The sequence below is a fragment of the Delphinus delphis genome, chromosome 8 (assembly GCF_949987515.2).
Source record: "Delphinus delphis chromosome 8, mDelDel1.2, whole genome shotgun sequence".
In the NCBI taxonomy this organism is placed as follows: domain Eukaryota; kingdom Metazoa; phylum Chordata; class Mammalia; order Artiodactyla; family Delphinidae; genus Delphinus; species Delphinus delphis.
The window spans coordinates 63,064,165-63,085,538 of NC_082690.1; the positions used below are offsets into that span (position 1 = coordinate 63,064,165).

Genomic DNA, 21,374 nt, shown 5'->3' on the forward strand with positions numbered 1-21,374 from the left:
CAGGTACACTCCCACCTCAGGGCATCTGCACTTGCTCCTTGGTCTGCATGGAATCTCTCCAGTTAGCCGCATACTGGCTTTCTCACCTTGTTTCTCCAGGTCCTCACTCAAAAAGGCACTCTCTTGTGAAGCCTTCCCCACTTAACATTTTATTTAACTCCTCAACACTACTTAATCCCTCTTCTCGACTTTTTTCTTCTCTGTATTTTATTATACATGTGTTATTATATGTGTATTTATGTGTATGTGTGTATGTGTATATATACGTGTGTGTGTCTGTATATAATTTATTTTGCTCATTATCAAGCTTCACACATAAGAAATATGACTCACGATGGCAAACGACTTTTGCCTGTGGTTTTCTGATGGCTTCCCAGCACCCTGAAGAGCACCTGGCAGATAATTGCATTCCATCAATGTTTGTTGAATGAAGAACCTACAAATGAATTATCTTGGTTTTATTTGCTGTGTGTATGTTCATGTGCCTATCAGTAACTTGTCCCAAACTCTGTCAGATGGTTTAAGTCTCTTCATAAATACATCAGATTTTATTTCTTTCTGTAGAGGACAGCCTTTAAGGGCATAGAGCTGGGAGTGGGTGGAGAGGCAAATGAAGAGAATCGGTACATAAGACAAGTGTCCATACGTGCATGAGTCAGTTTCTGAGCTCTCTATACAACTCCATGGGTTTATTTGCCCTGCACAAATACTACACTAGGCCAGTAGCATTCTAGTTAAGTTTTCCTATCCAGTAGAGTAAGATCTCCCAATTTGTTCTTCTTCAAGAGAATCTTGACTGCTCTAGGCACTTTGCGTGTCCAAATTAAATTTAAAATCAGTTTGTCAAATTGTAATCTGATTGGAATTACATTTAGCCTGTAGATCAGTTTGGAGAATATCTGTATAATATTGAGTTCTTCCAATCTGTGAACATGGTATATCTCTTCATTTATTTAGACCTTCCTTAACTTTACTCAATAATGCTTTAAAAGAAATAGTGGACATTTTGGGGTAAATTTATTCCAAGGTTTTGATGTTTTCTGGTGCTATTTTAAGTGAGGGTTTTTTTCTGGTTTTTTTTTAACCTGTTTTTTCTGGTATATAAAAATGAAATCTATTTTTTTTACTTATCCATCAATCTACCAATCATCAAGAAACATGCTTATTAATTCTAATAATTTATCTGTAGGTCTTTAAATTTTCTTTTCTTTTCTTTTTCTTTCTTTCTTTTTTTTGCCACGCCGCATGGCTTGTGGGATCTTAGTTCCCCGGCCAGGGATCGAACCCAGGCCCTTGGCAGTGAAAGTGCAGAGTCCTAACCACTGGACCTCCAGGGAATTCCCCAAGTTTTTAAAATTTTCTTTACACAGAGCATCATCTAACAATAAATGACAGAATGAATTCTTCATGTCAAAACTTTATACCTTTTATTTCTTTTTCATACCTTACTTCCCTAGCTAGGACCTCAAGTACAGTGTAGAATAGAAGTAGTAATGTGTCTTATTTCTTATGTTAACTGGGAAGCTTTTCACATTTCGCCAGTACGTACACCAGTGCCGCAGCCTTGTTTTTAGAGGCCCTCCATCAGATAAGCAAATTCCTCTTGCATATCTGGTTTGTTAAAAATTCTTATCGTAAATAGATGCTTGATTTTTATCATATTTTTCTACGTTCACTTAGATAATTATATGACTTTTCCTCTTTATTATGTTACTATGGGCAGTTATATTTTTAAAACTTCATATGTTAAATTAACCTTACGAACTTGAGATAAAACATATACGAGTAATATATTATCATTTTCATGTTTTTCTGCTTTCAGTTTTCTAATATTTTGTTCAGTTTTTTAAAAATCTCACTTCATGAGTGAAATTGGTCTGTAATTTTGCCTTTCTTGTAATGGCTACCTCCAATTTTGGTACCCAAAATATGATATCTTCAAAAAATAAATTGGGGTGTATTCCCTCTTTTCCTCTTCTCTAAAAGTGTTTGCATAATATTGGCTCTATTTGTTCCATAAAACTTTAATAGAATTCACCAGTGAACCCAGCTGAGCCAGACATTTTCTTTATGGTGAGGTGTTTAATTACAGATTCAATTTTTTTAATGAGCCATAGAAATTTGGAGTCTTTAATTCTTCTCATATAGATTTTATGCTTTGTGTTTTGAAAAACGTGTACATTGTGTCTAATTTTTAACATCTGTGGGCGTAAAGTTGCTTATAAAATCTTTTTATTCTCTTTTTAATGCTTTTAGTGAAGATCCATAGATGTGTTGCATTTCAACCTGACATGGTGATTTTTGCCTTTTCTCTCTTGCCCCCTCTTTTTTATCTGTTTTAACAAAGGTTAGCAGTTTTTATTTAGCCTTTCCAAAGGTAACTTTTGGCTTCGTTGATTTTCTTTAATATATTTGTTTTCTATTTCATTAATTTCTGCTCTTAAATTTATTATTTCCTTCCTTCTACTTACTTTGGGTTTAATTTGTTGTTCTTTTTCCAAATTCTTTAGATAGATGCTTTGATCACTGTTAATCAGCCTTATTTTGTTCCAGGTTATGTGTTTAAAGCTAAAAGGTTTTTCCCTTAATCTGATTTTTAAGGATTTGTGTGGGTCCTGTGTGTTTCTCTTTTACTCTCATACTGCTATCGCACTCACAGCACTTCTGAAACCAAACATGTTGGGGTTATTCCTATACCAAGCAATTCTGCGAGACCAGCTGGGTGTCCTGCAGTTCTGACACTATCTACCTTATTAAGGACTCAGTCCCATGACACTGCCCCTGGTTTCAGATGCCAGTCACAAGTAGCAGGTCCCCAGGTTACCCACAATTTCTGTCCAACTTGGCTACAGATCAGAGGTTCCCATGACCTCCTCCTTGGATTCGATTATTTGCCAGAACAGCTCACAGAACTCAGGGAAACATTTACTGGCTTTACCGTCTATTAAAAGATGTGATAAAGGGTACAGATGCTACGTAGGGTGAGGTCTGGGAGGGTCCTGAGCACAGGAGCTTCTGTCTCCATGGAGTTGCGGGTATGTCACCCTCCTGGTATATGGATGTGTTCACCAACCTGGAAGCTCTTTGGAACCAATACTTTTGATATTTTATGGGGGCTTTCTCATGTAGGCATGGTCAATTATTAACTTCATTTCCAGCCCTCTCCCATCTCTGGAGAATGGGGGCTGGTACTGAGAATTTCAAGCTTCTAATCATGGCTTGGTCTTTTTGGTGACCAGTTCCCATCCAGACGTCATCAAGGAGCACCCCGACAGTTGCCTCACTGGAACAAAAGATGCTCCTAGTGCTCTTATCACTTAGGAATTTACAAGGGTGTCAGGAACCCTGTGTCAGGAAAAAGGAAGAAAACCAAATATATATATTTCTTGTTATAAATCACAATATCACAGCATTCCACATATTTTGAAACGTATAATTTTTATTATCATCCAGTTCAATATATTTCTAATTTTCATTGTGATTTTTATTTGGAACGGTGGTTTATTTGGAAGTGTATTTTTTAGTTTCCAAACATATAGAAACCCTCTAGTTATCTTTTTATTACAGAGTTCTAGCTTAGTTACGGTCAGCTCTCATCGTATCTAACGTCTCTGCCACGCCCTGCAGTTAACTAACCTCCTTGCGGATGTCTTCTGTGACATCAACTGTTGACCTCTGTGTGAGAATGTGTGATGGTTAGGTACACAAGTGTATGGACCACAACCACTTCTCCCCTTTTCAGTACAGGAAAATGTGTGTGAAAAGGCAAGCTGAAATAAGGGCATGGTGTATGTATAGTAAAGGATTGACTCAGTAAGCTTGGGGTGACTAAACCCTACCCTGCACATTCCAAAGAAAGGACTAGTCCTTGACTGAAAGATAACCTCTAAGCCCTTAGAATATCCTGACTGATAGGAGTTCTTTGTATAACAGACCTTGGACCACACCAAATATTTTTTGCTAATGGTGTGATTTATGATGGACACTTGTTTTTGTTCACCTAGGGCTCTGGGCTGTGCTGATCCCCCTCTGATGAAGGGAGTAAAGACTGACCAGCTAAGGTTAGTCATGTGGGTACTCCGTACCGCGCACAGTAAGAACCTTGGGCATCAAGGTTTAGGTGAGCTTCCCTGGTTGGTGATACTTTGTATATGTTGTCACACATCACTGCTGGGAGAACTAAGTGCTATCTGTGTGACTCCACTGGAAAAGGGCAATTGGAAACTCATGCCTGGTTTCTCCTGGACTCCACCCTATGTAATTTGTTTTTCTTTGCTGATTTAAATCTGTGTCCTTTTATTGTAATAAACCGTAACTATGAGTAGAACAGCATTTTTGGGTCCTGTGCGTCCTTCTCATGAATCATCAGACCTGAGGGTGGTCTTGAGGACCCCCCAGTACAGTGGTACTTAGAAAATATTGAGGAGACTGGGGTATCAAAAGTCTGTTGATAATGATTCTCTTTGCCTAACTTTTGTAACCTACTATAAAACCAAAGTTCAGGGCTTCCCTGGTGGCGCAGTGGTTGGGAGTTCACCTGCCAATGCAGGGGACATGGGTTCGTGCCCCGGTCCAGGAGGATCCCACGTGCTGCGGAGCGGCTGGGCCCGTGAGCCATGGCCGTTGAGCCTGCGTGTCCGGAGCCTGTGCTCCGCAGCGGGAGAGGCCACAACAGTGAGAGGCCCACGTACTGCAAAACAAACAAACCAACGTTCAATAATTTTGGCGATGTTAATATCATGCAAGTAGTGTTAAAGAATAATTCTTCAGAATGTTCAGTTATATATATCAGATGAAAATATGAGATTGCCTCCACTGCTTCATGAGACTCCTCACAAAATGATGAGCTGTAAAAGACTTTTGCTTTGACCCTTCAGTTATAAATAAAGACAATTAGGGATGTCCTAGAAAACCAACATCATGAAAGAGAAGGTCCAAAGTAAACAGATCAACTGATCATTGGAGAAAAAGAGATTAAAGCAAGAGAAAAAAAATTCCAATTAACATCAATCACTGAGGACCAAGCAAAATCAGTGAAAACAAGATATCAATACCTTTTGGGGAAATTTCGGAAGGTACAAGTACAAAGTAAAAGTACAAAAAGACAATCTTAAAACCTCCTTGAGGGAAAAAAATGTACAAAAGAATGGCATCAAACACCCTAGCTGGAACATGAAGTACTAGAATATATTGTGACAAAATAAAAGGTTCTAAGGTAAAATAATTTTAACCTAAATTCTGTGCCCAGCTAACTTTCTTTTAAGAATTAGAGCACAGGGACTTCCCTGGTGGCAAGAATCTGCCTGCCAATACGGGGACATGGGTTCGAGCCCTGGTCCAGGAAGATCCCACATGCCACGGAGCAACTAAGCCCGTGCACCACAACTACTGAGTCTGCACTCTAGAGCCCGTGAGCCACAACTACTGAGCCCACGTGCCACAACTACTGAAGCCCACGCGCCTAGAGCCCGTGCTCTGCAACAAGAGAAGCCACCGCAATGAAAAGCCCGCACACCGCAACAAAGAGTAGCCCCTGATTGCCACAACTAGAGAAAGCCTGCGAGCAGTAACGAAGACCCAACACAGCCAAAAATAATTTTATTAAAAAAAAAATAAAAGAATAAGAGCATAATAAAGATTACTTTAACTACCTGTGAACCCTCCCTGGAAAAACAGTACTCAAGGACATACACAAGGAAAATGAAAAATGTATCTAAGAGTGGGGGATGACATGGGTTTTATGAAACTGCAGTGAGCAGAGAAATAAATATTTTAACCATAGTTTAAATGTTTGCTAATAATTTGGCTGTGAAACAGTAGAATGGGAAGAAACCATATTTTAAAGGACAAAATCATAATAAATTCCAAGAGGAAGAAGATTTGGATACAAAATTAACAAGCTTGATTTAATAGACATATAGAAATATGTCCCCTACAAGTAGAGCCTAGGCATTATTTTCAGACATATTTGAGCACAAATGAATGGGATAGTATAGGATAATTTTTTCAGCGGTTAAAACCATCAAGACATATTCTGTGAATTCAGGACAGTAAAACTAGAAGACAAAAATACAGTCCTCTGTAAAATGTCTTTTCAGAATTTTTTAATCCCCATTAATTTACATACAGTAAAATTAACAAATTTTAAGTGTACAAGTTTTGTCACATGTATATAGTCATGTAACCACTACCATTTGGTTCAAAATAATCTTTAAGGGCTTCCCTGGTGGCGCAGTGGTTGAGAGTCTGCCTGCCGATGCAGGGGACACGGGTTCGTGCCCCGGTCCGGGAAAATCCCACATGCCGCGGAGCGGCTGGGCCCGTGAGCCATGGCCGCTGAGCCTGTGCTCCGCAATGGGAGAGGCCGCAGCAGTGAGAGGCCCGCGTACTGCCAAAAAAAAAAAAAAAAAACTTTAATATCCCTTATGATTTTTTTCTTTGATCTATAGGTAATTTAGAAGAGTATTGTTTAATTTTATGATTTCATTCATTTTGGATTTAATGAGAATTTTTTAATGACCCAGAATATGATTTATCTTGCTGAATGTTTAGTGTATATTTGAAAAGAATGTGCATTTTGCTGTTGTTTGATGGAGTATTAATAGGTAGAGTAAATATCAGTTAGGTCAGGTTGGTCAATAATACTGTTAAAGTCTTTTATATCCTTACTTCTTTTCTGCTTCCTTGTTCAATGAATTACTGATAGACAGTGTTGGAATCTCTTAACTCCACTTGTGGGTTTGCCTGTTTCTCCTCTTAATTCCATCAGATTTGTTTAATATATTTTGAAGTTCTGTTATTAGAAACATATGCATTTAAGATTATGCCCTCTTGATGATTTTAGCCTTGGTCAATGAAATATTCCCTTCCTCCCTGGTAATATTCCTTGCTCTGAAATCTTCTTGATATTAATATATCCACTCCAGCTTTGTTTACATGGCCTAATTTTTTCCTCCTTTAAACCTATCTTTGTCGTCATATATTTTTTAGTTAATTTATTTATTTGGCTGCACCGGGTCTTAGTTGCAGCAGGCAGGCTCCTTAGTCGCGGCTCACCAGCTCCTTAGTTGGGCATGTGGGCTTCTTAGTTGCGGCCGACGGGCTCCTTAGTTGCAGCTCCCAGGCTCCTTAGTTGTGGCGTGCGAACTCTTAGTTGCGGCATGAATGTGGGCTCTATTTCCTGGACCAAGGATTGAACCTGGGCCCCCTGCACTGGGAGCGTGGAGTCTTAACCACTGCACCACCAAGGAAGTCCCCTGTCATATTTTAAGTGGATTCCCTGTTGACAGCATATGTAGTTGGGTCTTGCTTTATGATCCTATCAGAAAATTTATGTCCTTTCAATTGAAGTTATCAGGTATATACATTTAAAGTAATTATCAATATGGTGGTGTTTAAATCTGTCTTTTCTATTTGTTCCACCTGTACTTTCTTTTTTTCTTCTTTATTTCCTGCCTTTTTTTGAATTGAGTATTTTTATGGTTACAGTTTATCTCCAGTAATGGCTTATTACATGTACTTATTGGTTCTTTAGGTGGCTACTCTATGGTTTAAAATATACATCTTTACATTATTCTATCTAATATTTATTATTTCCTTTCTTTTGCTTATTTTGCTTTTAATTTGTTTTTATTTGCTGGTTTCTTGAAGTGGAAGCGGTGGCCAGTGAATTGACACTTTTCTCCTTGTGTAGTATAAGCATTTTAGTGGTATAAATTTCCCTCTGAGTACTGCTTTAGCTGTATCCACAAATTTTTGTTGTTTTTTCATTTCAGTTTAGTTCGAAATACTTTGTAATTTCTCTTTTGATTTCCCTTTTGATCCATGGGTTATTTAGAAGTTACTTAGTTCCCAAATATTTAGAGATTTTGCAGATATCTTTTTGTTATTGATTTCTAATTCATTTCCATTGCAACCAGAAAATATACTTTGAATCTTCTCATATTTAATTGAGACTTGTTTTGTGGCCCGTAATACGGTCTATCTTGTTCCGTGTTCTGGGTACACTTGAAAAGAATGTGTATTCTATTGCTGTTTGGTAGGGTGTTTCTTTAATGCCCCTAATTAGGCCAAGTTAGTTGATAGTATTGTTCAAGTATTCAAATCTCTGACTACAACTTGTTTATCCTCACAATTCTATCTGTTTTTGCTTTATGTATTCTGACAGTATGCTATAAAGTACATAAATATTTAGAATTGTTATGTGCTTTTGATGAATTGACCCCTTTATCATAGTGAAATGACCCTTTTTGTCCCTGGTAATATTCATTGCTCTTACCTATACTTTGTGTGATATTAATTTAACCACTGCAGATTTCTTTTTATTAGTGTTAGTGTAGCGTATCTTTTTTTATTCTTTTACTTTTAATATACTTATATCTTTGTATTTAAATGTCTTGTAGAGAGCATAATATTGGGTCTTGCTATTTTATTGAATTAATCTTTGCTTTTATTTTGATGCTTAGATCTTTTATATTTAATGTAATTATTGGAATAGTTGAGTTGAAATTTACCAGCTTACTATTTGTTTTCTATTTCTATCATATTTGTCTCTTCTGGTCTTATTCCCTTTTCAGTTTTTTCTGCCTTCTTTTGGATCAACTTAATATTTTTAAAGCATGTATCTTATCTCTTTTGTTGGCTTATTAACTATAAATCCTTGTATTATTTTAGTCATTTCTTTTGGGTTTATAGTATATGTCTTTAATATACACAGCCTAACTTAAAGTGATATTATTACTACTTATAGTATATACAGTACAAGAACCTTACAACAATTCTAATTTCATATCTTTCCAGTGAATAACCCCAATAAAATTAAAATTTCTCTTTCTCAATATTGATGTTTTCAGTCCCAGGGAAGACTAAATCTCCCTGCTTGGGTTACATACTCACCCCTGAACAGACAATAGTGGACAGGGGCATGAATATTTTGGTCAGTCTGAATTCCTGCAGCAGCCCTTCCAGAACTTCATGGAACTAGGAAGGACTTCACCAGAAGAACCCAAGAACAGGAAAGCAAAAGTGTGCTAGTTAGATAAAAACTAGAGCTATTGTAGACCACTACAGGCAAACATGCCACAGAAAGAGTTTACAGATTGGCAGGTAGAGAATTCACACACACACACTTGCTATAAATTCCCTATATATATATCTTGCCAACAATACGGAACTTGGCCACACAAAGCAGGAGCAAATGAAGCATTTCTTTGTGTGACATTTTCCTTCCCCTTGTACCCCCCAGGGCACCTCTGCATATCTAATTTCTGTCAAGCTGGAAAAGAAGCCAAACACTCCACGACTCTTTCGTATTTGACTTTTATCAGCATTCTGGAAAAATTTTTACTAACAATATAAGCACCTCTGTATAAGACAGAGTTTCTCAACCTTGGCACTATTGACATTTTGGACCAGATAATTCATTGTAGTGAGGGGCTTCCCTGTGCATTTTAAGATGTTTAGCAGCATCCCTGGACTCTACCTACGAGACGTCAGTAACACAACTGCCTCCCCAGTTGTGACAATTATAAATAATGCCAAATGTGCCCTAGGGGAGCAAAATTGCTCCTGGTTGAGAACCACTGAATTAAGGAATGTTTATAAACATCCATATCTACAGATCCTTCACCCCAAATCAGCATCAGCTGAGGGGGAGAAAGCAGGGTTAGCATTAGGTGCCGTCAGCTTCTGTTCCGTATCCCAGCAAGTCCATCACTTCTCAGGGGACCACATCTGTTGTTCACCACGGCAAAAACAGCTCTCAGCACCTGGACGAGAGCAGTGTTCGGCAGCCACAACAACAGCAAATGTTAGAAGAATAAGTGAATAAATGAATGGACGGATGGATGATGGATGAAAAGGAAAATGTGCGTGATTATCCACAGTGTTACTCTGGGGAAAGGCGTGACTTAGGTGGTATGTACATAAGAAAAGGACATATTTTACGATTATACTTAAAAACTTTTGTATTTGAGTTTTATCATTTTTACCTTCATAATTTAGATAATTTTAAATGATTTATTTTTAAAACACTTGGAAATCAAACCAAGCATTTTCCCCTTAATAAATCTTTCTTTAATTTGCTCAGGGTTTTTTAAGTACGAAAGTGGACTTTTGCCCTAGTTCATATTCTGAATATATGACCAAATCTGAAGCGCAGTTTTTTTTCCTTTTAACTCGTGAGCAAACAGCAATATCATATAAATATTTATGAATGAAGTTTACGTTGGGGAAAAATGTACTTAGGGCAAAAGTAGCTTGACACGTTACATTCAGTTATGTGCCTTGGTCTTGAGGGCAGGGACTGCATCGTCACATCTTGAGCCCTACAGAGCCTGTGCGGTGTGGGCCCTCAGAAAATGTATGCCGCAAAAATGATGATGAAGCTTCTTAGGCATGGTTTTGGTTGCTCCTGTTTTACTGTGTAAAACCAAGATTATTAGGGCAGGATGAGAGGAGAGGGGGCTTGAGCCAGGTGCAGTGAAAAGTCCTCTGAGAAGAGCACGTGTCTGGGCCTTTCTGCTTTAAGGCACACAGGAAAGGTCCAAGGGCAAAGGAATAGGCCAGGGAGTATAGAGGGGGAAAGATAATTTATGGGGACAGCTGTCCCTGCTCTTTCTCCTTCGCCACCAGCAGGAAGCTGGGTCAGAGCCTTCAGTAACAGCAGACCCTACTCCTGCAGTTGGGAACCCAGGAGCACAAAGCAGTCCAGCACCTGCCCCATGTGACACCTCCACCCCAGGGGGAAAGGCCCAGCTACCTGGGTCTGTTGATATTAGGGCTCCAGGAACCAGAAGAGCCTGGCATGCTTGCGAGGAGAGGTCATTTATTTACATGAAGCAGGGAGAGCTCGAGGACACAGAGCGATCCATCTGCCTTAGCGACTAAACAGACTCCCTTCGCCTCATCCTCCTGCAGAAGCGGTCAAGGAGGGAGGTTGGGCGAGGTGACCTTACAGAGCTCAATCTGTGCTTCTAAAAATAGTAGCATCCTTGGAGAATCAAGGAGGGGAGGGGAGGCTGTGGATGTTGTGGGCAAAAACCGGACTCCCCAGAGCATTGTCAGTATGCAACTGTATTAATTAGACACAGACACCCAGCTCGATAACCTCAGGTATCACAGAAATTGAAACTAAATGAACTGGCTTTTTTTTTTTTCCTTTCTGGTTATACTTTCCCTGGGCTAAAAAGGAGAAAGAGAATTGTGTCTTCTGACCTATTTGAATGACTGCACACTACCCCAGGAGATGTTTTCCCCTGCAGAGGGAAATGGGGCTTCTTAGAAACACATCGAGAGAAGGCAAGAGCTGCAGCAAAGTGGGAGCCAGCGGGGTCAGGCGTTGGGGGCCTGTGGGGTCTGGGTCCCCACCTCTCTCTTCCTGCCTGGAGACTGCGCAGGGGCTGGGCAGGTGTCCAGATGTGTCCAGGGCTGTCACGGGCTGCCACTCTCAGGCTGCTGCAGGGTCTTCGTCGAGAGCCCTGTAGGGACTAGGTGTTTGCAGGGTCCAGTGGAGCCACGTGCTGGTCTGCACAAGCTGCATGTGACCAGGTTGCGTGCGGTGCTCTGGTGGGTGGAGGGGTGTGTGTGTGCGTGCGCGTGCACGTGCTGGGATGGGGAGTGTTTGCAGGAGTGTACGGAGGTATTGCAGCAAACTTGGGGTGGGGGGTCTCTGTAGGGAGGTGTGTGGAGCTATCTCTGTAGGGAGGTGTGTGGAGCTATAGGGGAAGAATGCACATGGACGGTGACTGGAGGACTTTGCGGGCTATGTGAGACCTGTGGGTAAAACTGGGGGGGAAAGCTATGTAGGAAATGGGGGTTGGGAGTCTCCAAGGGGCTGTACGGAGACCTGTCTGAGAGAGTGCACGAGGCTATGGGTGGGCTGTGTGCAGAGCCTGTCTGGGCTGCCGGTGGGGCAGCCCAGCACTGTGGGGCAGCTCTTGTGTAGCTTTGTCCTGCGGGCTCTGAGTGGATGTGATGGGGATATGAGTGGAGCCACACGGGGGGCTCTGTAGGGGATAGTTAAGGCTTTGGGGGCTTCTGCTCTGGGGGCTGCTGTGGGCCGTGGGACCTGTGTGATGCTGTGCAGGGCTGCAGGTAGCTGGATAGAGGGGCAGAACCCTGGATGGTGTCCACAGCTCTGCCGTTTAAAGATGAGTGTGCTTCCTTAGAGAGGGTGCTCCCGAAGTGCAGTCATTTAGTCTCCTTCATCTGATGGTTTACGTGAAGGGAAGGAGCAGTGCGGCCCCTTGCAATGCTGCCCTGGCCCTGCTTCTGTGTGCGCCAGGCTGAGGACACTTTCTAATGCTTCAGTTTGTGTTCTGTCAACAGGACAACGTGGATCTTGGAGAGCTGATGTTTTCCCTCTGCTATCTTCCCACGGCTGGCAGGCTGACCATTACCATTATAAAAGCAAGGAATTTAAAGGCAATGGACATAACGGGAGCATCAGGTGGGACAAGCTCAAATGCAGATTTCTTCCTATGTTCTTATGTAGCACCTCATGAAGCTTCCAGTAGAGTAATAAAGTGCACGGACTTTGGAACCAAACTGCCTAAATTTAATCCTAGTCCTAGACCTAATAGCTGTGTGACCTTGGGCAAGTCACTTAATCTCTCTGGGCTTTAGATTCCCCCTCTGTAAAAATGAGGACAATAATATTTTCTGGCTCTTTTGGTCGTTACAGGATTAAGTGAGTTAGCACATATGACACCTAAGAACGGTGCCTGGCACACACTAAATGCTCCTCAGTGTTAGCTCTCATTATTATTACCATTGTTCTCTCTTAGGTCTTCTCCTTCACATAATTGTGGACTGGACCTACAGTTTGCACATGCTGATATAGCTTATCTAATTGGGTCCTTCCTCACATACAAGCAATCACCATCACCTCAGGCTTTTAGAAGATTGATATCCAATATCCTTATATAAAAGGTCCATCAGTGAACTATGCAGTTTGGTTTTTCCAGTGAATCAAGCATGTAGCCTTAAATTCTAAACCCTAACAGAAAATACCCTGATATGCAGTTCCTTTTATACAAGTTCACAAGCCACCTCTTCAGGGGCTCCCAAAATGTGGTCGCAAAACCCCCAGTTCACTGGCTTTTGGTCACTGAAATCAACAGATGCAGTATATTTTGCTTCCTGGATGCCAGTGTTTTATTCAAGCAGAAAAAAAGATATGGCCTCTTCTGGCCCTCTAAGTCGCCCCAGACAGTGTATGGGTGTCAGAGCAGCACGTGGTTAGGCAGGCGAAGCAAGAAGGACTCCCCACTGAGCAGAATAGTGAGGTGAAACCAAGGAAGTTCCACCTGAAGCAGAGTCCAGCCTTGCCACCTGTCACCCCCTCCCAGCATGGCCCCACAAGCAAGCCTGTGTCCTTTCTCTCCCCACTGAACTGCTTCTCCCTTTGTACCCCGACTGCAGGCAGCTCTAGGGCTTGAGGCCCCTGCCCTGAAGGAAACCCACCCGCACCCCAAGTTTTCCCAGTCCTCTAGGAATTTAGCTTGTCCCTTTCCTAAAGACCTAGTTTTTAGAAAAAGATTCCCCGAGGTGGCTGCAAGTCAGGTCCTGCAGCCTGTTTCCCCATGCTTTGGAAATGGCTTTGCATTTCCCTTCCTGTGACAGCCAAGCAGGTCCTGGATCCTAATCTAATTCGGTAACATGTTTTCACACTATTTTTAAATTCCACTCATTTTGAGGGGAGAGAGTCCTGTGCTTTTTCCTGAATGAATGACTCAGTTATCCCAACTCCAGTCCCTGCCCAGACATCATGTTAATTAAAATCCTCAAACTCCAGTCCACAGGCAGGTAAAGGGGTTCTGCGTACCATGGTCCTTGAAAGTCTGCCGTGACGAAACTGCTGGCCTAGATATGCATGTATCCTCACAGTACCTCTGCTTCTCATGGTCTGTACAGATCCCTACGTGAAAGTCTCATTGATGTCTGATGGCAGACGATTGAAGAAGAGGAAAACGTCCACCAAGAGGAACACTCTGAACCCTGTTTACAACGAAGCCATAGTCTTTGACGTCCCTCCCGAGAATATTGACCAAATCTACTTGTCCATAGCGGTCATGGACTACGACCGGTGAGAGGCCTAGAGCTGCTTCTCATTGCAAGTCCACTATGCCCAGGGTTGGGGCCCGGGGGTGCCAGCTGTGGACTCTTAGCTGGTGTCTTAGTGCAGCCACAGGAGGAGGGTCAGGTGAGACTCTGAGAGCTGATTGACAAGGAGTCACCATTTTACAAGCAATGGGGTAGAGTCAGATTACCAAAGTGCCTCTAAGCTCTCCCATTTCTTCTTTCTTTCTCCTCCTACATTCTCCTCCCTCCTCTACTTCTTCCCCTCTCCATCCCTGTACACCCCTCAGAATCTCACCTTAGGGAACTGTGACCCCACAGATCATAATCTTCTCTCTGGCAATCCTACCTGGCCTTTATCAGAAAGATTCCACTCAAAACAGCAGAATGATTACCTTAGCCAGACCATCAACATTTCTAAATACATAATTTTGTTCTTTTTTTTTTTTCTTCTCCCTATGTGTTTAATAAAGATCGTTTCTATCCACGTAAGTCTGAAAGCAAACACAGAAATGTTCTCTTGAAAATGCTAGAGTCAGTATGGATGACAGGGTACATTAAAATGTATAAGATGCTCGACTTTCTAATTAATACAGCACAGAAGAGATATTTATAGCCTGCATTGTAGCCAATTGTGTATTTAAAGGACAGATTTGAAAAACAGTCATTTTAATATGCAAAGGAAGTACCAACAGGGAATTATACATGTTAAACTAGTCATTAGACTGAAATGCAAAGTCTGTTTTTAATTGGAAACCTCCCACATGGTCTGGGCACAATTATAAAAAAAACAAAAAAAAGTCTGACTTCTAATATCTTACAGTATTATTTGCAGCTGAAAATTTTCCCACAGACCCCTGAAATGTCAGTAAGGCAGCCTCAATGCCCTGAACACTCTTTCCAGAGATGCCTGGGTGAAGCATAATCGTCTTGCAACCCAGGGGGCACGTGGGTTGGCTCAGCTGCCCATGGGTGTGATAGCCCACGCTGGGCAGTAGACCTCATCTTGTCTCCTCTGGACGACACACAACACAAATAGTGTCGGGCCACAGGAGGGGACATTGCCCACCAGCCGTGGAAGGCTGGGCCAGTATTTTTCAAGCTATTGCCAAGTTTCCCGCATCGACAAATCTGATTATGTGAGCTCTGCTTCAATTTAATTCTCAGTAAACTCATGAATCTGGCCTGGAAAAATCCATGGCAGAATTCATGGGGCTTCTGCATGCAACTGATTTTAATGAGCATAGAATCCAATATCCTTCACACTGCTTCCCCACCCTTGTCTCCCCCTTGCTCCCTATACACAAATAGGAGAAAAATCCCTCATCCTTGTAGGAAGGAAAAAGAAAGAGAAGAAGTCTGTGAATTTGGATCCCAGAGAGTTAAAGGATGGGCCATGTCATTCTGGATATATGCAAAGGACTTCTAACCAAAAACCGTTAAGGAAAAAAGAAATGGTCCAAGGCAGAGATCTACCCAGGGATGTTTCAGAAATATAGCTAAGTATTAAAGGAGCTGAGTATTTCTGCAGTAGGGAACTCAAGTTGGGTCAAAGAAGCAAAGCTGGGCTTGCAAGGAAGGAGGGAAGAGCACAAAAAGACAACATGTTCTCTAAAGAGAGGGGTTGCAAGATGATCCAGGAGCCTCCTCCATTCTGCCCCCTTTGTGAGCTCAAGGCTACAGCTGACAGACTCAGAGCTTCTCCCTTACCCATACTTGGTTCCCTCTTGCAGGAATGAAGCAGCCATTAGTGCAAGAAACTCTTTCCAGATGGCCCCCTTTTCATTACATGGATTTGGAGGCCTGAGGTCAATCTTGTTCCAGAACCAGAGGTGACAGCCTTTGCATGCAGCAGGGAGTTCTTCCAACACAGGTTCTTGGGAACAAGCTAAGCCACACCAGTGTTCCAACAGCTGAGCCGTGTGAGGGCCAGATTCTGGTCTTCCTTTCTGTGCCCTGAGTGAAATATTGTAACCCGAGTCTTAGTGGCTATTAAGCTTGGCCTGTAGTTTTAAATTAGGGAATGAAAAGGACCACCCCTTCCCTAATTCCTCTGTCAGTTTAACTGAGTAGTTGCTGCTCTTACATACCAAAATTTCAGGAAAAAACTATTGTGCACCGTTTTCACAGTGTAGGTCACAATGAGATCATCGGCGTGTGTCAAGTAGGCAACGAAGCCGAGAGGCTGGGCAGAGACCACTGGAGTGAGATGTTGTCGTATCCGCGCAAGCCCATTGCACACTGGCATTCCCTGGTGGAGGTAAGACCCTACTCCCACGTGCTCCTCTTTGCAGAGGAATAAATGCTTCACTGTTGAAATGCAGGAGCCACCAAAAATGTGAGTGTACCACGGTCTATGGTCATCGATGTGTTTCCCTGGTTGCATTTCCTGGGACCGCTTGCTGGGTATTGCATTCAATCTGAGATTGAGTCTGTGCTCCCTGCCAGTCTGGTATGTTTTGAACATTGATCAGGGATCATCTGTTACTTTGATTGTTTTCAAAAAAGATCAAGATCCTCTTATTTCATGTTATGGCTTTGGGTTGACATTTGGAGGACACCTGCAGGATCTGAGTGAGTGTGGAGGTCCAGGCCGTCATAGAGTGACTTACAGCTAGCATCAGAAAAAACTTGAGACCGGGAGAGAGGAAGCATGGATTCTGAGACTGGTCGTAGCATGAACCTGTGATTCTGGGCAAACTGGTTAGTATCAACTGTATATGATAAAAACCCCCAAGTCAACAAACCACAAAATAACAAGTGAAATGGAAATTTATTTCTCTCTTACATAAAAAAGGTCCAGAGGAAGGTTGTCTAGGAAGGTTGTCTAGGCTGTTAAAGTGGCTCTGTGGCTGACAGAGATCTAGACTTCTGTCTTTCTGCTTCCCTGTCCCAGTGTGAGGTGTTTTTTTTTTGTTTGGTTGGTTTTTTTGAGGTCACCTCATTGAGCAACATGGCTGCTAAGCGCCAACCATCACATATCTCCCAGGCCATAGAAAGGTGAAGACAAGAGCCAAAAGCATACACATTCCTTTTTAAAGGGTTTTCCTTTGATGTCTTATGCAACACTGCTACTTCCACTTAAATTAGTCACAGAACTTAGTCATACAGACATGTATGGTTGCAAGGGAGGGTAGGAAGTGTATTCTTTTTGTCGGTGGCAATGTGCCCAACTGAAAAAGCAGGATTCTCGTTGCAAGGTAGAAGAAGAGAGTGGATACTTGGAGGCAGTGGGCCGTGGTTCTGCCTCCCACCCTCATTCATTCACTCACTCCCCCATCCTTTCCTTCTCATTTATTCTTCCCCCATTCATCCTTACTCAGTGACTCACCCTCTTTTTTATTTACTAACTCATTCTCTCAGAAATAAATTGCATTCTCTAAGTGACATTTCTGTGGGGCAAATGCCATATTAGATAGAGAAAATATAGATGTAAGAAACCTTTCCTCTCCTTGAAGAGCTTATAGACCATAAGAGAGAGGATGGCATGGAAACTGATCACTGAGGTGCACAGTCATAAGCGTTATCATCTACATCAAGTGCTACAGGGACACCAGGGAAGCAAGTGTCATGCTTGGATGAGCTTGTCCATGAAGGATTAGTCCCTCCTGCTCTTGGGAAACGAAGAGAACCTGAGCCCCTGGGAACAGGGACACCAGAGAACATGGGTTCCAGGCAGAGAGCTTCCTCTCACTCTCCCAGAGCAGGCAGCTCTGTTCCCTGCAAAGCCATCCTGAGAGGCCAAGACCAGAGCCTCAGCCAGTGTGGATTCTGCTGCCCTGGCCAGTCAGGAGAGTCTAAGTAAACATGTAGGGCAGCCATAGAGAGGCAGGAGGGCCCAGGGGATGAAGGGACAGTCTTTCTTTGTTGGAGACCCTGCCGGAGGGGAGGAACAGGACAGGGTCTCTCAAGGAGAGCCTAGGGCCCTCCTAATTTGCAGTTCCTTGAGGACACCTCTGTCCTTGGGCCGTAGAAGTGAAGACTGTTTCCTGGGCTCAAAATTAATCCGTACGGGAGACCATAGAACCTGTGAACCACTTCACAGTGCGGGGGACTGGTGCACATCACTTCTTCAGTTCCTGGTGGAATTCTCAGAGGAGTCTATCTGTGGACTGCCAGAGCCCGTCACTAGCAGGGGCAGTTAGAGCACTTGTGATAGGCTTTTTGCGCCCTTACAGTCACTGCCGACTTTCATTCTTATTTGTAACCTGAAGTGTCAAAGACTGTCAGGGCTCTGTGCCTCTCGGGACACAGGAAATGGGAAAGGAGTGAGGATCAGGGGTGTGGCGTGGGGCTGAGACAGGAGCCCTGATTGTGTGCACAAGCATTTCTGTCTCAGTGACCTTGCCAGGGAGTGACTGTGGATGGGGCTGTGAACACAGGGCCCCGAGCACGGCGCGTGCACGTTACAGGAGGGAACGTGTGGAAAGCGGGCCTGGGAGGCTGCCCTCACTGCCCAGGAGGAAGCACCCTCTGACTGGCTGCCCGGGAGCCATGCCTTAAACCCTGAGCACTTGGCTTACTGCAAATCGGTGTTGGACAGTTTTGTGAGAGATACGTGTTTTTAGAGTTAAACCACTGAAACTTGGGGGTCATTTGTTACAGCAGCTAGAATTACTTCGGCGAATTCAGTGGTCTTTTCTCAATGGTTGCAGCAGAACTAAGGAAATGAAATGTCCCTTATATGAAAGGCAAACCAAGGAAGGCTTTTCCTGCCCTGTTGCTTCATGTGTCTTTGAAGTACATGCCTGGGACTTCGGATCCATCCTGAGAGGAGAAGCCATACTTTCCCTTTTAAGAATAAACATGTTATGAGCGGAATTGGGGCAGGGGTACCGGATGAGATGAAAAGCAGTGTCAGAGGGGTGACCGTGCTTTGCTGACAGCTGTCAGGATGGAGGAGGCCGTGGGCAGAGCGGTTTTGACGTGGATGGACCTAGGTTCAAATCCCTGTGCTGCCGCTCAGTTGCTTGTTTTTCCCTTGCTGAATCTCAGTTTTTCTCCTCTGTAAAGTGGCTGTAATGGTGCCTGTCCCACAAGGGTGATTGTGAGGATTAAAGAATCTAGTGGATGTGAAGCACCATGGCTGGCACCCAGTAAATGCTCAGTAAAATTCCCAGTTATGACCATTACTGTGTATGTCCCACATTCTGAGGGATTGCTGTGTGTCCTCATGGGACTGTCGCACAAAGAAACATGATAATGTTGGTCACGGAGGGAAAAAGGAAGGTTGGGCGTACCCCACACCCCACATGCTGGTGAGCCATGACCTCCCACTGGGAGAAGGGGTCATTTGTGACTTGACTGGATATAGACACACGTATCTCGGTTCTGTTCTTTCTCCTGTCTTCCTTGGCCTTAAAGATAAGTTGCTGATACACTAAGAACCGTTAAATTTTCTGCTGTAAAACAAAAACAGCAATTAAGTTGCACTTCTCTGGATGTGCGTGTGTGTGTGTGTGTATGTATACATAAGCATTTGTGTAAGAATGAATGAGAGAGAAAGAGAAGAGAGAAGATCTGGGGTGGTTAGGATTTAGTACGAAGGGAGGCTGGCCTGGCAGAAGCTCTTCGCTGCCGGGGGCTGAGGGACCAGGTCAGGACTGAACCCTGAGCCCTGCAGAGATCTGGCAGCCTGCTTGGGGCTGCATCCAACACCCCCTGACCTTGCCAGAGCAGGTGGCAGATGGAGTCTTCAAAGCCAATGAGTTCAGAAATCCATTTCTCTCGCAGAGAATCTGGATGGCTTCACTGCACACTCAAAGGTCAGCCAGTGCCGCTCCCTTTTCTCTCCATGATGTCAGAGGCTTGGGAAGCCGTGTAAATTCCCTCGGTGGGCTGCCTGGGCCCTGGGGACAGGAGCATCCCCTCCACGGAGCCTCAGGGGATGACAGAGCTCTGACAGAGCTCCCACAGCCCTCTCCTCCATATATCCAAGAGAAGATGGTGCTGGCCTGGCCGCATCCCGGCACCTTTCCCACCCCTGCACGTGGAGCTGGCCCACACCATGCAGCTCCAGGGACAATAATAGAAATAGTTCCAGGCTTTCTTCACTTCCGTGTGAAGTGCTGCCTGACCTCTGGATTAGCCAGTGGTAAACTTGGTTTGGTGGGAAGAGCAGACCACAGACACCATTGGGTTAAGTCAGTTTTTACTTTTCTATAAGGGATAGAGTCCAATCAGAATACACAGTGAAGGTCCGCAGCATTCCCCTGATTGACAGATGTAAGATTCTAAACCCCAAAGTCCTGCTCAAGGGTGCTCAGGTGTGAACAAATCTTCCTGTCTCCAAGCTCAGCATTTTCTCTGTGCACCTGGTTAGTCTGACAGTCTGCAGGGCCACCTCAAAGAGCTGGAAGCCCCCTGCAACTCAGGGTTATGCAGTTCCCAGCATAACTAGGGGCAGGTGTGGTACAGTACACCCTGGCAGAAACTTCCAGCCTCTGCCGCCTTAAGGGTATAGATTTAGAGCTGTACAGCTAAGGCAAATGTCATCACCCAGACTCGACCGGGAGTTACTCTAGCAGGCCCTTTAATCAAGCACTAGATACTATCCATCAAGTGCCCACCAGGGCCTCCCTGGAGTCTTCAAAGTCCACACATTCCCAAGATTACCCAGGTTGGGTTAAGTGTCCACCCCTGGTCCAGTTTGCCAGAGGTCAGGGGTCATGGAAATGTGACCTGGTCCCACTCCAGCAGGAGTGTTGAGAGGAGACTTGCTGAGAAGTGTCCCCCCGGCAGGACAGGGAAATGGACACAAGTGACCCCAATCTTCTGCTTCCCAGAAGATTTTGAAGTGAGGGCGTCAAAAGCTTTATTACTCTGGGCCAACTGCTATTCACAGCAGAGTTAGGAAAGAGGAGTGATTCCCCAGAAAGAGGAGGGGTTGACTGGAACTGAACCTGGATCAGGTTCCCATCAGGGAGTTTGAGTGTGTGTAGGCCTGGGGTCCTGGTGAGGGCTAGACCAGCAGAGAAGGAAACTGAAACCAGAAGGAAAAAAGCAGGCACTAGGCACAGGGTGGGAAAGCCCAAGGGAGTTGCAACCTGCCTCCTGTCTCCTTCCTCCTTCCCAAGCTGGCGCCTAGGCGAGAGAAGCACAAAGGCCCTGGTGACAAGGGGAGATCTGTGTGCTTGCATCTGACCAGGCGTGTTGTCCAGCTTGTCTTTGGCCATCAGATGACGTCGTCACTACGTGTGCTGCTGGGACCCCCTCGAGGCTGACCAGGCCACACTGTGCCTCTTGACTGCCCTGCAGATCTCTGAGGCCTTGGCACACCTCTCGCCTGAGAGGTT

At 43.8% G+C, this 21,374-nt stretch overlaps 1 protein-coding gene across 1 annotated transcript in view; it reads left to right on the forward strand.

The window, feature by feature from the left end:
* The window catches only part of SYT9 (synaptotagmin 9), a 183,756-nt gene that overhangs the window by 123,847 nt on the left and 38,535 nt on the right, over positions 1–21,374 (forward strand). Inside the window, exons 4-6 of the mRNA XM_060017302.1 lie at positions 12,328–12,448; positions 13,915–14,086; positions 16,210–16,339. Coding sequence (XP_059873285.1) covers positions 12,328–12,448; positions 13,915–14,086; positions 16,210–16,339 — 423 coding nt within the window. The remainder of the gene's footprint in view (positions 1–12,327; positions 12,449–13,914; positions 14,087–16,209; positions 16,340–21,374) is intronic.